Here is a 14,962-nt window from a genome sequence, read left to right on the forward strand (position 1 = left end):
TTAGGTATGATTTTGATTAATTTGTACATTTTTGTTAGATTGCTTTTTTTTTGTTTCGCGGTCTCTCATATAACCTCAATTGTGTTGGAAAGACCAAAGCAACAAACAAAAAAAAACAAACAAAAAAAACAATTGAAAACTCCTGAATTTCAAAATGGAATTGTCGGAGGAACCCGCATGCCTTTAAGCTCCTCGATTTTTGGTTCTGTGAGGAAAGGGCTTTTTATTGTTTATTTTTCCAGGTGGTAATGTGGTGACGGTGAATGGTGGAGGGTTGTCCGTCTGGTGGGTGACATCAAAAGTGGGCTTGGACCAGGTCTGTTTGTACTAAGGAAGAAGACAGGAGGGGATCCCTCACTGGGCTGTTTGAATGTGCGAGCCGCCCCTGGTCTTGGAGGACAATTATCTCCGTATGGAGTGTAGACAGTCATTTCATCTCATCTCTTCTCATCAATTTATGTTTGCACTTTCCCCATTGCATTTATCACTGATCACATTTTTTCCTTCCCTCCTGACGGATTTTAAGGTTAAGTTAAATCGATACTTTTAATGATATGTCAATTCCAGTTCAAAGGTTCTGTGACTTTACTTGTCAATATATAAAAGTATAAAGTTTCCCCCCCCCCCCCCAAAAAATATACAAAAGAAAAAAACCCCAAAAAACATGGACTTTAATAAATCGGTAGAGAGAGCTTTTGTATTGATTATGTCAATTCTATTTCAAAGGCCATTTGACCTAATTGAACTACATAAAATTACTTTAAACCGAAAGAAGCTAAACCGAAAAAATACCTTAAACCGCAAAGAATTTAATTAAGTTTAGTTTCTTCATTATCTTTGACTAATTCCCTTACATGAACGAAATACTTCTAAGCAGGACTTTCTTTAAACCGAAACAATTGAGAGCACCTTCCCTTTTTCTCTCCTATTTTTTTTTTTTCAAAAATTCGGGAAGGTGGCCAACGTAATAATGCCCGGCGATATTAAACAAAATGGGGTGATGGGTGGGGTGGGGGGTAAGGCAAACACTTCAATCACTGCACTTGGGTTTGGCCAAACCACAATTGCCAGAGGAAAAGGAAGACAGCGGGGCTGGCAGGCGAAAAATGAGGAAAGAGGGGGAGTTTGGGGGGTAAAAATCCCAACCGAGAGTTTCGCTGTGTTTTTTGCTTTGGAATGACAAATTTTCAACACGAGAATAAGGGGGAGGGGAGGGGAGGGGGGGGGGGGTGGTAAAATTCCATTGCTGCCATTCATTTCCACTTTGTTTAAATGTGTGGTGGGGGGGGGGGGGGGGGGGGGGGGGGGGTTTAGTAATAGGCCTTTGGACCGTGACATATATGAAGTCTAGCTTTGAACCTTATGGCTTTAACAAAAAGGGGTGTGTAGTAGACGAGCTTGCACCTTTTCTTTCCATTTCACTTCATGATAGGCGGTCATTCATTATCAATATCGACAAGAATTTCAATTTAATTTAGCTTAGCATTTTACTAAAAGATGCCTGAAGAAACATGTGTTACAGTTGGAGTTTTAAAACAAATACTAGTGAAGGTCGATGAAAAAAAGTTGTCAAGCAGAGATATGTAAAATACACGCATCCCAATCAATCTTTCAACATTTTGAAATGAAAACGAAAAAACCCCCAAAAATTTTTTAAACACACCAAAAAAATTAAAAAATTAATGGTTCGAAGATGGATTTATTCAACAACTCCATTTAACGGGAACTTGATCGATTAAATGAGCAAATTCTTAAACTTTAATAGTTATACCCTTGAAAAAACAAATTTCAAAAGGGAACTTGCTTTTTAAACCAAAATGCTTTAAACCGAAAGGTTTAGAAGGCCCCAAAATTTCGGTTTAAAGTAATTCTCTGTTTATTAAAGTGATAAAAAAAAAAACCCCCAAAACATGGCTCTAATCTTGTTATTGAGAGCTTTACCTTTGCTTTTTATTCAGGGGAGGCGTAGTGTCCGGTGATGTTGCCAGGCATTTGGTGTGGGCGATTTTGTCTGCGGAGGTAGTTGGTGGCCCAAGAGCTGGGGAGAGACTAAGAGAAGAATGGCAAGAAATACAAACTGTTTTATGGGATGAGCTCTGCCACTGCCATGAAGAAACATGCTGGAGGTGTTGCTGAATACAGGTTGGCAACTCCAATGTTTTGGAATCAATTTTTATTTAAGAAGGATGGGGAGTGATTGGAGTGGAAATTTTCATTTTGTTCAAATCATTTTGACATATATCTAAGAGGTGACAAATATACACTTTTTCAGATTCTTGTCTAAGAGGTGAAAATTGTGTCTTGGAGGAAGGTTATAAAGTGAAAAAGTAATCAGAATTTTTCCTGTTTTAAAACAAGAATTTCACCATTGATATGTAGATAGAGTGCAAACAGTGCATCAGAATTACAGTTCTATTAAAATATTTATATTATTGCTTCTTTTTCTTTATTATTATCTGCATATTTCAGTACAAAAAATGATTGCTCTGATCAAAAACTAATGATATCGTTATTTTGGCGTAGTTGGTAATGAAGTGTTCATTTGTCTGATTTTATTACATCGATTATTATTTTTAAGATTGTGCATCTTTATAATTCTAAGTTTCACATTTTCATTTCATGTGAAAATGTTCATCAAATCTTCATTTCAAAGTGGCATTTTAAAGTAATAGTGTTAATCTTCTTTTGACTCTTTTAAAAAAAGATTTCTTGCACTTTTTAATCAATGATAATTGATTATCATTCTTTTCATTTCCCTTTTACACAACAGAGCTTCAGAAGGGAAAACAGTCACCATTCCATACAGAGGAGATGTGGATACAACTGTGCTTGATATCTTAGGAGGGGTTCGCTCTACATGCACATATGTCGGTGCTTCCAAATTGAAGGAGTTGAGTCGAAGGACAACATTTATAAGAGTTTCTCAACAACTCAACGAGGTCTACAGCTCTCAGACGACAGAGCATTGATCTAATTAGCTGTGCTTTTTTGCCATGAAGCCATCTTCAGTATTTTGTTGGTTGTTATTGTTGTTTTCCCCTCATTCCCAATCCATCTATTGTTAAGCAAAGATAATCAGAGATCATGGGTGTGGTGTGCGATAACCAGGAATACTTTAAATTTTTTATTTTTTTTCTTCATCCTTCCCCACCCTCCTGCATTCTATATATCAAATCTTTGAATTTTTGTTTTGTTCATGAGGTACCCGATTTGTTGGCTTGTTTTGATTTGAATCCCTATGTAAAATGTTGTTGTTATTTGGCCATATTAAGTTTGATGGGCTTATTGTGATGGTTAGATGTGATTGGTTTCCTCTACAAAGAAGCCAATCAAGATTATAGTAAATAGTACTCCTGTTTGTTCCAAGAATTTATACATAATCATAAGGGCATTACTTTAAGGGGGGGTAGCCATGCTTGACCCCCAATTTTTTTATTTGCAAGCTTGTTGCTATTTTTAATGAACAGACATATTCTTATGACATAAATTTGACAATAAATATGTTGATAGACACTTTCTACTCATTGACTTTGGTTTTACACGATATTTTATATGCTGAGTCAGCAGTTTTTTACATAATCTATTTTAATTGGTGTCCCTAAAAGTATTTAAGATACAGAGTTAATATTCAGTATGATGATAGTAATCATTATTTTCTACAAACTGACAGAGCAATTTTAGTGTAAATGAAAAACTTTTGGTGCTATGCCTATGTAAGCCAGGTACATAATTCATGTAACGCAAATAAGAGGGATATAAACACATAATTTTTTTTAAAATCAAATACTTGCAACATACCACAAAATGCTGTTGACAGTTTGTTAACAAATATGCATAGATCACTCTGTGAAAATTTCAGATGATTTCAACAATAACTTTTGGAGTTATGGATTAAATTGTGATGAAAATATGCGAAAAGCGGAATGTTGAGAAAAATGAAAAAAAAGAACAAAAAGGGTTAAAAAATAACAAAAATGTCTCAAGAAAATTCAAATGATTATTATCTAAGCTAGATTATCATCATACTAAACAAATTCAACACTGCAATAATTAATTTAACATGATTTTCATTATCTTTCTTCAAGATCTCTATCCCTTCCCCCTAAAAAAAAATTACCTGAAATCGACAATTTGTCATCGTAACACGCCGTTGCCTCTAATTCTAATCTCCTCCACCCGTTAGGTAAAACTCCCCAAATTTCTCCTTTAGCTTCTGTTCTTCTATCTGCTTTGCCTCTGCCTTCAACTTTCTAAATTTCTTTGCTTTTTCTGTCACTGCAGCTTCAGCCTTGCGTGTTCTTATTTTGTCCCGTTTGTCACCGCGCTTTTTTGTTTCGACACCACAAGGGAGGTTTAGTGATGCAATAAATTCTCGCGATGATGCAGAACCAAAGTTGAATTCTGCAACACCTATGGCGACTGCAATGCAGAGTCTGTTTCTATTAACGAAGAGGTGCTTGGGGCAACGAGCCCATATGACTGCATGGGCAGACTCGTTCGTGTTCTGCGTTGACTGGAGGACGCACCTAGACAGAAGGTCATCTGACGCCATTCTTTCAAAGACCGGTTGAATACTGTCTGCAACTAGCTGGCAGATGGGGGTTCCCAAGTTGTCCATATGGCTACCAGGTTTGAGTCCTCTTGCCTCTGCCCTCTGCACAAAACACCATGAGTCTTGTCCTTCCGGGCATCCTGATGGAGAGGCGTATCGTCTGTTGACCGACAGTGATCCAGGATGGCCATGATAGCCTTCTTCATCCCCGGCACAGTTGCATTCCGTCTGATGGCATTGGAGTAATACGATGTCAGTTTGGTTATTACTTCTGGTCGCAATTTTCCATCACCTTTACCACCCAGAGTAATTTTAGGGGTCTGTTTTGACTTTTCTGCGACCAAATTCCGAAGGGCAGTGCCAAGTCTCTTGCCGACATGGTTGATACACTCATGTTTGGTGACTGAGGTACCTGGGTATGGGTTGAGTTGATGGATTTCTGTGATAGTTTTTGCATCCCCATCACTGATGAGGGTAACATACCGCAGTTTGTTATTGAGAATAGAGCGGCTCCACATGCGTAAAGCGGCTTCCTTTTCCATACCGCCACTTGGTCCTTCGTAATTGGCATCACAGTCTTTTTTGTGAATTGCAAGCCAGCGTTCATACTTCAGAATGTTTTCTTGCTGCATTTTTTTGCCAGTTGTTGTGCAGATTTGACAGTGACTCGTAAGGATTTCGAAATCAATCACCAGCCCAGTGCGCTGCTCTATAACAAGGCCGATCCCGGATTTCGAAGTGTGACCTCGCTTCTGCCAGCTCCCGTCGAAAGAAACGTTAATGTCCTTCACTTCACTGTCTTGCTCAGCAGAGTATGATTTGTGCACCTGTTCCACAGCCTTGGCGAGACTGTCACGTGAAAACAAGTCGCACTTCTTCTTTATTACTTCAACATGGCAGTCAAAAGTTCTGTGATGAAGTGAAGGAATATTCATAAGTTCTGTAAAGTTGCAGAGTCCTGCATAGCCCATCCCAGTAGCACAGGCAGCGGCAACTGCTCGTCTGTTGACATCATAAACTTGAGTGTCACATCTAGTTGATGTTGTTGTAGATGAGACCACTTTGTCACACAGCTTGCATTTCACCTGTAGAAAGACTGCAAGGCCAGAATTCCGTGTTGCATCACCAGATAGAGTCAAGCTTGGTTGGGCGCAAAAAGGACAAAGAAGTCCCATAAACAATGGAGAGAGCTTTTCCAAATCGACAATGGTGGACGGTAACAGCTCTGGGTCAGTTTCTGCTGTGACGGTTGGTAGAGGGCCTAAATATGACAGCTTTCTCTTTGAGGCGGAGATGGAAACGGGCTTGTCTTCTTTTGGCTGAGGGGTATCTACCGTTGACGTTGATGGTAGGTCTTGAGTGGGGGTGTCTGTTGCTGAAATTGATGGTAATGGTAGGTCTTGCTGAGGGGGTGAGTTTGGAGCTGGGATAGGTGAGCCTCGCTGAACAATGGCTTCCGCACCTGTAATCGATGAGGTTGACCGAGATTGAATTGGTGAGATCAGCTGGTTAGATTTCGAAAGCTTGCGTTGGTTTCGAGCCGCCTGCAACTGTGCAGCTCTACTCTTCTTGGGCTTGCCATAGCATTGGGTAAGACGAGTACCTTGCTTCAACTTTGGTGGCATGATGAGATCTGTGGACAGTACAAAAACAAAGATTAGACTAATCAATCAAAGTTTATTTTTAAGCCACTGGCCAATATCAAACAAAGGTCATTAAATTGTTGAAGTAACACATCAAATTTGAAATACAAGAACATCATTGGAAAGGGAAAAAATAATAATAGATGAATAATAATAGGACTAAAAGTAGAGAACAAAAGAAAAGGAAGAATGACTAAAAACTAAAAATATAAAAAAATAAAGAATAAATAAATATACCCATAAATAAGTAAATATATAAATGAATGAATAAAAGGAAAAAGAACAGATTAGGCAAAGAGAAAAGATGAAAAAATAAGACAAAAGGGGAAACTGTAATGATAATTGGTTTAACTTCAATTTTTTTTTCTTAGTTAACTTAATTATTATGTATCTACTGGTTGATCTGGGCGTTGATCATCCTAACAATAGTGATGATATTGAGGACGACAAAGGCGATGATAATAATTCGAGATGTGTTGCGGGTGTCAGTGCCGCTGATGATGACGATGATGCTGCTTATGATGATGATGGTGACGATGAAAAGAAGAGAGATGAATGGGCTGATGGAAAGAAGATCGAACAAAGATAAGAAGAATGGGGTCATGTTGTTGTATCACTGACCTACATAGAGTTCACCCGTAAAACTGACATACTTAGAGTTCCTACGTTATACAAACAAATGACAGACACAATCCACATTTCTATTCTATTAACTCACCTGTTATAATGATTTGGAGACTTGAAAATACAGTTGGAAAAGATAAATAAGGCAAAGACGATCAGTTTCTCTGAGTTGTCGAACCGGTATAAACAATTTTCAAAATGGCCGCCATAGGGGATTCCCCTCCGGTTACCAACGTCTGAGCGAATGAAAACTAGCGGTTTCGTCACGTGATTGAAGCAGCCAACCAGCGTAACGCAAGGGGCCTTCACATATGCAAATACGGGGTCTTCGGTAATTTCCGTACATGAATGAAACTTTGTCAATCGGAAAGTCCCGATCGTGACCTTTCCAACGATACCAAACTTTAGTGGTTAGTACTCAAAGGGAATCGCGTTGTCAAGGAGTAAAGTTTCGTAATTTTTCAACTTTTGCATCTAATTTTTCTCATCCGTGACCCTTATAAACAAATATTTCTTTATTTTAAAATTTTTTAAGGGCCTAGACACCCACGAAAATGGATTCTACACATATTTTTCAATGTAAAGAGGCAATTATAAAAAAATCGATTTTTTTTTACCGAAACTCAAAATCGGACCCGCGGATCCCCTTAACGTTGCTTTCGTTTTTTATGTCTCTATATATATAATATAATGTCATATTATAGTGGTATGGTCAGTTCTACATATTCAAAAGTATTTTATAGGAGTGAAAATGTTTTAATAATGCTGATTTTTTTTGTTGACAAAATTGATCGAATCTCATCTTGTTGAAGATTTTATTTGACATATCAAGCCAGTCTGATCTTGTAGATCATCTACTCATATTTTCCTTATTCTTGAGACTTTTGGTAATCTTTAAACTAAAATACTTTTGATAATCTGATCTTACTTTGTAACATGAGAAAGAGAAAGGACGAGTTTAAGAGTCTCTTTAATTTTCAAAGGTTATGACTATGAATAATGTCGCCAGGTTTTTTACAAGTGAAGTTTTGGATTATTTAGAATTTATAGTCGATTATTTAGAGTCGGATGATATTATCTTTGTTTTTTATTTTCGATTGTTATTCTGCTTTACACATGATTTGATATTATCCAATTTTAAAGAATCTCTGTCAATATTAAAATCCCTATATTCTCCTCTTTTGCCCTTATTCTTTCTCCATTCATCTGTTTTATTGTTAAATGGAATTGAACCTGCTGTCAGTAATTATTTTTTGTTTTTGTTTGTTTTAAAGAGTTTATTTTTATCTTGATTGCCTTCCCGCTGGTATATTTACATCACCTTTGATATGAATTTAGCTGTCTATACAGAAAATGGTGGAGGTTGAGTAATTGTACAAAGTGGTTATATCCAATTAAATGTGAAATATTTTCTGGGTGGGGACTTCTGTCCTTCCATCACGAGCAGGGAGACCCATATCTGTTTTCCAACTTACTTTCTACCGTCCCGGAATGAGATTACTTAGTTTTGTCTTGGCCCTGGCCAGAATCATTGCTGGGAGAGAAACGGTCAAATGTACACTTATAATTTGGGGAGATGGTATTTATTTTTTTCCCTTGTAAATCATCTCTTCGTTATGCAGTTACATTTTTTGTTTTGAATAACAGTATCATGATTTGTAAACATTTGAGTGTGTATCTTTTAGTGGGGACCAGCTTTTGTTTGGATGAGACTTTTAGGTGATCTCAAATTAAGTACACTGTTAATGTGCTCTAGGTATTTACTTCTGTTTTCTATTTGAACCATTTCTCTTTGTCTTACATTTTCTTGTATGCTTTTACCTGTAAACATAGTATTTTTTGACTGTCCAGTTTTCTTCCTTTACTGACACTGAAATGTCCTAAATGTTTTGCATTGCTGTAAAACTCTTCGAAACAAAAACAAACAATAACTTTGGGATGGATAGAGATTTACTCAGGACAAGGGAATGTTTGTCAAAAATTCTTTTTCTTTCTACTCCTTGCCTTTAAAAATATATCGCGTTTCATTGTTATGTGAACCATTTTCAACTTTGTTGATTTTGTTTTATGCCACAACCGGATCATTGAAAGCCTGATTATATTAAGCCCCGAAAGACCCGTTCAGCCATAGTTTATCCTGGTTGGAATTTTGGGAGATGATATTTTTTGTCTTGTAAATCATCTCTCTTATGCACTATAATATTTTGTTTTACATATATATGATTTGTAAATATTTGAATGTGTTCCTCTTAGTGGGGACCTCTCATCAGGATGAGACATTTAGGTGATCTCAAACTAAGTACACTGATAGTGTGCTCTTGGAATCTACATCTGTTCCCTATTTGAACTAATTCCCTTTGTTTTACTTTTTCTTTTACTATCCCATTTTCTTCCTTTTTCCTGTATGACTTAAATGTGTTGCAAGCGCCATAAAACCCTTAAAAACAAAACAAAAACAAATCCAATCACTGCTGAGTGGACAAGGGGGTGGGGGGCAGAAATAATATAAAGTGCGCTTGTGATCGATACTTGTCCAATTGTATATGAAGCAAGGGCTTTGATTGGGATCACTGATTGTATTAAGTACCTCTTGTCTTTTTTTTATCCAACAATTTTTAACAACTGGCTGGGGTTCCCTACCTCCACAGTGGGCAGGGAGGTACAAACCGTGTCTTCTGTCCCCTTATATGTGTTTTCCAATATGCTTTCTGTCTTTGTCTTGGTATGAGATTGCTTGGCTTTGTCCCGACCCTGGCCGGAGTCCTTGGCTGGGAGGGAAACAGTCAAATGCATAGTTATTGTTTTGGGAGATGATATTTTTTTCCTTGTAAATCATCTCTCTGTTATGTATTATTATATTTGTTATTTTTAATGTATAATGAAATGTAAGCATTTGAGTGTATTCCTCTTTGTTGGATCTTGTGCTTGTGTCTGGGTGAGACTTATAGGTGATCTCAGACTAAGTACATTGATGGTATGCTCTTGAAATCTACATCTGATCCCTTTTTGTTCCCAATTGCCCTTTGTCTTACTTTCTCTTGGGTGCTTTGATTGTAATTCTAGAACTTTCTACTATCCCATTTTCTTCCTTTTTACTGGCGCTGATATAACCTAAATGTGTTGCAAGCACTTTTTATGCATTTTTACATCAGTATTCAAAGTTTTATAATATTTTGACAATCATTTCTTACAAGCGCTGAAGTAATCTGAAAGTGTTGCAAGGGTGCAGTCTTTAACTAAGAGGGAAACATTCAAATGCATGGGGAATATCTTTTCCCCTTGTAAATCATCTTCCCATCTTAAAATGTTACCATTGTTTGTTAGGGAAGTATATTTTGTTATTATGGATATGTATTTAGCAAGCCTTTGAGTGTATCCCTCTTGGTGTAGATCCTGTGCCTGTGTTATACTTTTTTTTTTCTGCATTTCAATTAAGACCTAGTAAACTTTGTGGTATTTATAATCTGTTGAATATCACACAATCTTCCTTTTTAATGGTGCTAAACTGACCAACGTGTCGAAAACACCTTAAGACTTCTATTCTAATAGTTATAGATCATTTTGCTTGACATAAAATCGACCTAAACCCCCTCAACTCCTACAGTCATGGGTGATAAATGTGATGGGCGTGATTATATTGTTTTACTATTTAGAAAGCTTTAATTGTTCAGTGAAATAAAGATATTATAACGTTATTTGTCATTTGTTTTTTGTTTTTGTTTGGTCTAATTCAGAAATTCTGGGTGGCAGAAAGGTAACTTTTGCTTTGTCTTCTATACCCCTTTATCTGTTTCCCCTCTCCTTCTATCCCACTTTTATCTGTTTCCTCTCTCTTTCTATCCCCTTTTATCTATTTGCTTTAATTGTAATTCTAGAACTTTTTACTATCCCATTTTCTTCCTTTTTACTGGCGCTGATATAACCTAAATGTGTTGCGAGCGCCGTAAAACCCTTAAAAACAAAAACAAACATATCTGTTTCCCCTCTCCTTCTATCCCCCTTTACCTGTTCTCCTCTCCTTCTATTCCCCTTTACGGTTTCCCCTCTCCTTCTATCCCCCTTTACCTGTTTCCCCTCTCCCCATTCTCTCCGTCTTTGTTCTGGATTGATGTTGCTCGGTTTTACCGTTGTCCTTGTGTGGATCCTAACTGGAAGGGAAACATCAAATGCATAGCTCATGGGTGGGGTTCCTGACCTCACATAGTGGGCAGCGAAGCACTTACTGCGTCTTCTATCCCCCTGTATCTGTTTTCCAACATGCTTTCTGTCTTTGTCTTGGAATGAGATTACTTGGTTTTGTTCTGGCTCTGATTAGAAGGGAAACAGTTAAATGTATAGTTAGAGTTGTGGGAGATGTTTTTGCCTTGTAAAACATCTCTCTGTTATGCCCTGCATTATTTTTGCTTTACATATATATGATTTGTAAACATTTGAGCGGGTGGTTGGATGGGAGCATCACCCTTGAATCATATACCTATGATGTTCGCATGGGTGTACGATCCGATAGTGATGTCGTTTCTTCTTCTCTTTACTAGCCTATCCTGCTTCTTTGGTTTGTGATTGTATTTTTGACAGGGGATATTTTTTTTCCTGTAAATCCTCTGCCTGTTTGTTCTTGGTTATTTATAATTTAGCTTATGATATCTTTAGGTTATGATTTTGATTGACATTTGTACTATTTTTGTTAGATTGCTTGTTTTTTTGTTTCAGCGGTCTCTCATATAACCTCAATTGTGTTGGAAGAGACCTAAAGCAACAAACAAAAAAAACAAAAACATTTGAGTGTGTTCCTCTTAGTGGGGACCTGTGCTTGTGTCAGGATGAGATATTAGGTGATCTCAAACTAAGTACACTGAGTGTGCTCTTGGAATCTACATGTTCCCAATTTGAACTAATTCCCCATTGTTTTCCTTTTTCTTGGGAGCTTTAAGTGTAATTTCTATAAATCTTTTACTGTCCCATTTTCTTCCTTTTTCTGGAGCTGATTCGATCTAAATGTGTTACAAGCGCGGTAAAACCCTTAACCCCCCCCCCCCCCCCCCCCCCCTAGAAATAATCTCTCTGGTACTATCATAAGTTTTAAAAAAATATTGTACTTTGTAAACATTTGAGTGTATCCTTAATAGCGGGATCCTTTGCTTGTGCCTGGATGGGACTTTTATGTATTGTCAAAATAGGCACATTGATGTTCCCTATTTGAATTAGTCCCCTTTATCTGACTTTTTCTTTGGTGCTCTTAACTTCAGATCTACAACTTTTCCCTGATCATCTTCCTTTTCACTGGCGCTGAAATAACCGACAAGCTGGTATTGCGGGGTTTATTTGTTGTTGTTTTTTGCATCGCTTGCGGCCGCAAACAATTGCAGAAGATCCCGGATTTGCATTGCGGCCGCAAAATCTGCAGCTTTTTGCAATTTTAAAAAAATGTTTTTTTGCAAATTTTCGAGATTTTATAAGTGTGTTCACCATTAAAAAATGGATAGAATCCTCTTGTATTTTCCAGACTTGAACGTAAGAGATACACCGCAGTCCGCTTAAGACTCCCGGGGACCAGAAAAAAGTTGATCTAATCCGAGGTTTATCTTATCCAAAAGCTCTAGGGGAACAACTTTTCAGTGACACAAACGTATGTTTAATGTTTTTGTTTTCCTCCTTTAATTAATACATATCTCCAGAAAGACGCCCAGTTTTCTGTTGAGCTTGACTAAATTAAAATTGACTTTTTTAAATACTTTTATTTGTCTGAACTTTTCATAACTTTTAATCGACATGGAGGTGGACGAAACGGATACAGGCAGAAGTCATTGTGGAAGGACCAACTCTCCATGAATGGCCGCCAAACATGCGATATGATCACTGCAAGTCCAGTCGCGTGAAGGTCCTGGTCTTAAGAGTTATCTTTCTCAAGGCAACATAGATACGAGGATCTAAAAGCTTTGCAAGGCTGAATGAGAATGGAAAAAAAGTAGAAGAGCTGAGACGCTATCGTTACAAGAATAAATGGTCTAGGCTAATTGAATGATGAGTGCCAGTCTCGTTCGGATTGTGGGGTGTGTGGATGGGTGACACAATGAGGAGGGAAGGGATCATAGACAAAAGCACAACACATATGGGGGCTATATTATCACCAACCCATGTTCACGTGCGTGAATGCGTCATGTGGTGACAGTTGGTCATTTCGGTGAATCCAGAGGACATACACACATATGAACTTTAAAAAATGGGACATGGAGAGGAAGGGGAGGGAGTTGTATGATTGACAGACACCTTGTCAATCCCAGTCGTGCAAATCCAGATTGATGAGTTTATCTTATCTGGACTAGCTCAGGGGCGGAGTTTATCTTAAACGTTTTAGATTACTGATGATTTGGTGAAGAAAAAATCGGGACCAGCCTAAGATTTTATTTTAAGCGAGAAGTTACTTAACGCATTTTATCTGAAGCGGAGAGCAGTGTGTTCGTTTTCATTCTTTCGTTATCGGCGATGGTCGCCGTTTTCATTAAGTGGCATAACGATGATATCATGTAATCTAGACCTCTATTTAGGTTAATACCGTTTGCAGCCCTCATTTCAACAAAATTTTCCACTCCATGTGAAAGACACGAGTTATGCACGTGCTCTAGTGTACTTTATTGTTTTATGTTGATGGGACGTCATCGGAACTGACACGCCATAATGTGTTGTTTTTATCGTATTGATCACATAAAGTGATCGTACCGAAATTGGTAAGCTTTCTAGAACAAACCATGACCCGTTTTATCCACGTATTTCATCTGACAAAGAAGTTTTAATTTAAGTCTACAATCAGATGAGCTGATTTAATATTCATAAATGACAATTCGTTGTGTATTCGACACTAGACATCAATTTTCACAGTTGCTCATATGATATCTAGAATGTTATACTTAGTAAAACGATGAATTAAGTGCAGAGTGGATGTGTGTGTGTGTGTGTGTGTGTGTGTTTGTTTGTTTGTATTGTGTATATGTGTATGTGTGTGAATGTGTGTGTGTGTGTGTGTGTGTGTTCATGGATATGTGGAGCGTCTGATCCATCTGTATTTCTAAGTGCCGACGAGCATTTTATCAATTTGGAAGTGGGCGCTATATAAATGATTATCGTCATGTTATGTTATGTTATATAAGCAATGCAGTCACCCCACCTCCTGCCATATTTTAAATTGGGCTCTTTTCATTGTGTCTTTGAGTAAGACAGATTACTCTATTCAACTCCAACTCCAGTAATGGATTTTAAACATGATCTTTCATACAGAGCAATATTTCCATACTGTGCATTAATCGCATCACTTTGGGATTATGGCGAGTGGAGAGTAAACCCACGACTTTGGGATGTGGACATCAGTGGGGAGTAAACCTGGGACTATGGGCTGGTGACAGCGGTGAGGAGTGAACTGAGGACTGTAAGATGTAGACTCAAGGGTAGTGAACAAGAACCCACTTTTTTTTAGATACAGTCACTGGTCTGCTCATGTGGTGAGGAGGAGGAAGATGCAGAGCATAAACTGCAGCGATGCAGGCGATATTCATCCCATACAATAGAAGAGATATGACCCTTTGCAACTTCTCTAAATACCAAACTTTGCGTCCCGTTAGAACTCAAAAAGACGAGTACCCTCATCTTCAATACAGGACAAATATAGAAGCATAATAAGATAAGAAGAAGAAGAAGACTTCATTATTTCAGTGCACGACTACTATTACAAATAGGTCACTTGCTGTGCCCCTATATCTGATTTCCAACTTGCTTTCTGTCTTTGCCTGGAATGAGATTACTTGGTTCAGTCCTGGCTTAGGTTGAGAGAGAAACAGTCAAATGTACAGTATTTAGTTTCGAGAAAGATTTTTTTCGTGGTAAATCATCGTTCTGATATGTACTGTAACATTTTTTGGTCTTGAATATTATATTTTGCAAGCATTTGAGTGTATTCCTCTTGGTAGGATGATGTGCGTGTGTCTGGATTGGACTTTCACTTTCAGTCGATTTTACACTAAGCATATTGAAAGCTTGCTTTTGGAATCTAAATCTGTTCCCTATTTTAACAATTCCCCTTTGCCTTTAATTTTCTTGGGAGCTTTAAGAATAAATCTAGATTTTTTTTACTATCCTATCTCCTTCCTTTTGA

The 14,962-nt window shown here is 37.6% G+C and overlaps 3 protein-coding genes across 3 annotated transcripts in view; 2 read left to right on the plus strand and 1 right to left on the minus strand.

The window, feature by feature from the left end:
• LOC144977098 (GMP reductase 2-like) overlaps nucleotides 1-14,962 on the plus strand; it is a 118,098-nt gene that overhangs the window by 10,435 nt on the left and 92,701 nt on the right. The gene's annotated exons all lie outside the window — the stretch shown is intronic.
• Nucleotides 243-3,516, plus strand: LOC144977101 (GMP reductase 1-like). Its single transcript, XM_078921898.1, has 3 exons — nucleotides 243-410; nucleotides 1,959-2,142; nucleotides 2,771-3,516. The coding sequence occupies exons 2-3, from the start codon at nucleotides 2,090-2,092 to the stop codon at nucleotides 2,967-2,969; spliced, it is 252 nt and encodes an 83-aa protein (XP_078778024.1). The 5' UTR covers nucleotides 243-410; nucleotides 1,959-2,089; the 3' UTR covers nucleotides 2,970-3,516.
• Nucleotides 3,121-7,040, minus strand: LOC144977096 (uncharacterized). The gene is made up of 2 exons (XM_078921893.1): nucleotides 6,914-7,040; nucleotides 3,121-6,185 (listed from the first exon to the last, which is right to left on the minus strand). The coding sequence occupies exon 2, from the start codon at nucleotides 6,175-6,177 to the stop codon at nucleotides 4,585-4,587; it is 1,593 nt and encodes a 530-aa protein (XP_078778019.1). The 5' UTR covers nucleotides 6,178-6,185; nucleotides 6,914-7,040; the 3' UTR covers nucleotides 3,121-4,584.

This window comes from Berghia stephanieae, chromosome 7 (assembly GCF_034508935.2).
Source record: "Berghia stephanieae isolate SIO BIC M18660-M18661 chromosome 7, UCSD_Bste_1.3, whole genome shotgun sequence".
NCBI classification, from domain to species: domain Eukaryota; kingdom Metazoa; phylum Mollusca; class Gastropoda; order Nudibranchia; family Aeolidiidae; genus Berghia; species Berghia stephanieae.

Bases quoted from the DNA above. Each gene is read 5' to 3' on its own strand.
- LOC144977101 (XM_078921898.1), top strand. From the start codon at position 2,090: ATGAGCTCTGCCACTGCCATGAAGAAACATGCTGGAGGTGTTGCTGAA. The intron at 2,143-2,770 runs GTTGGCAACTCC...TTTACACAACAG, and splicing joins GGAGGTGTTGCTGAATACAG to AGCTTCAGAAGGGAAAACAG.
- LOC144977096 (XM_078921893.1), bottom strand. From the start codon at position 6,177: ATGCCACCAAAGTTGAAGCAAGGTACTCGTCTTACCCAATGCTATGGC.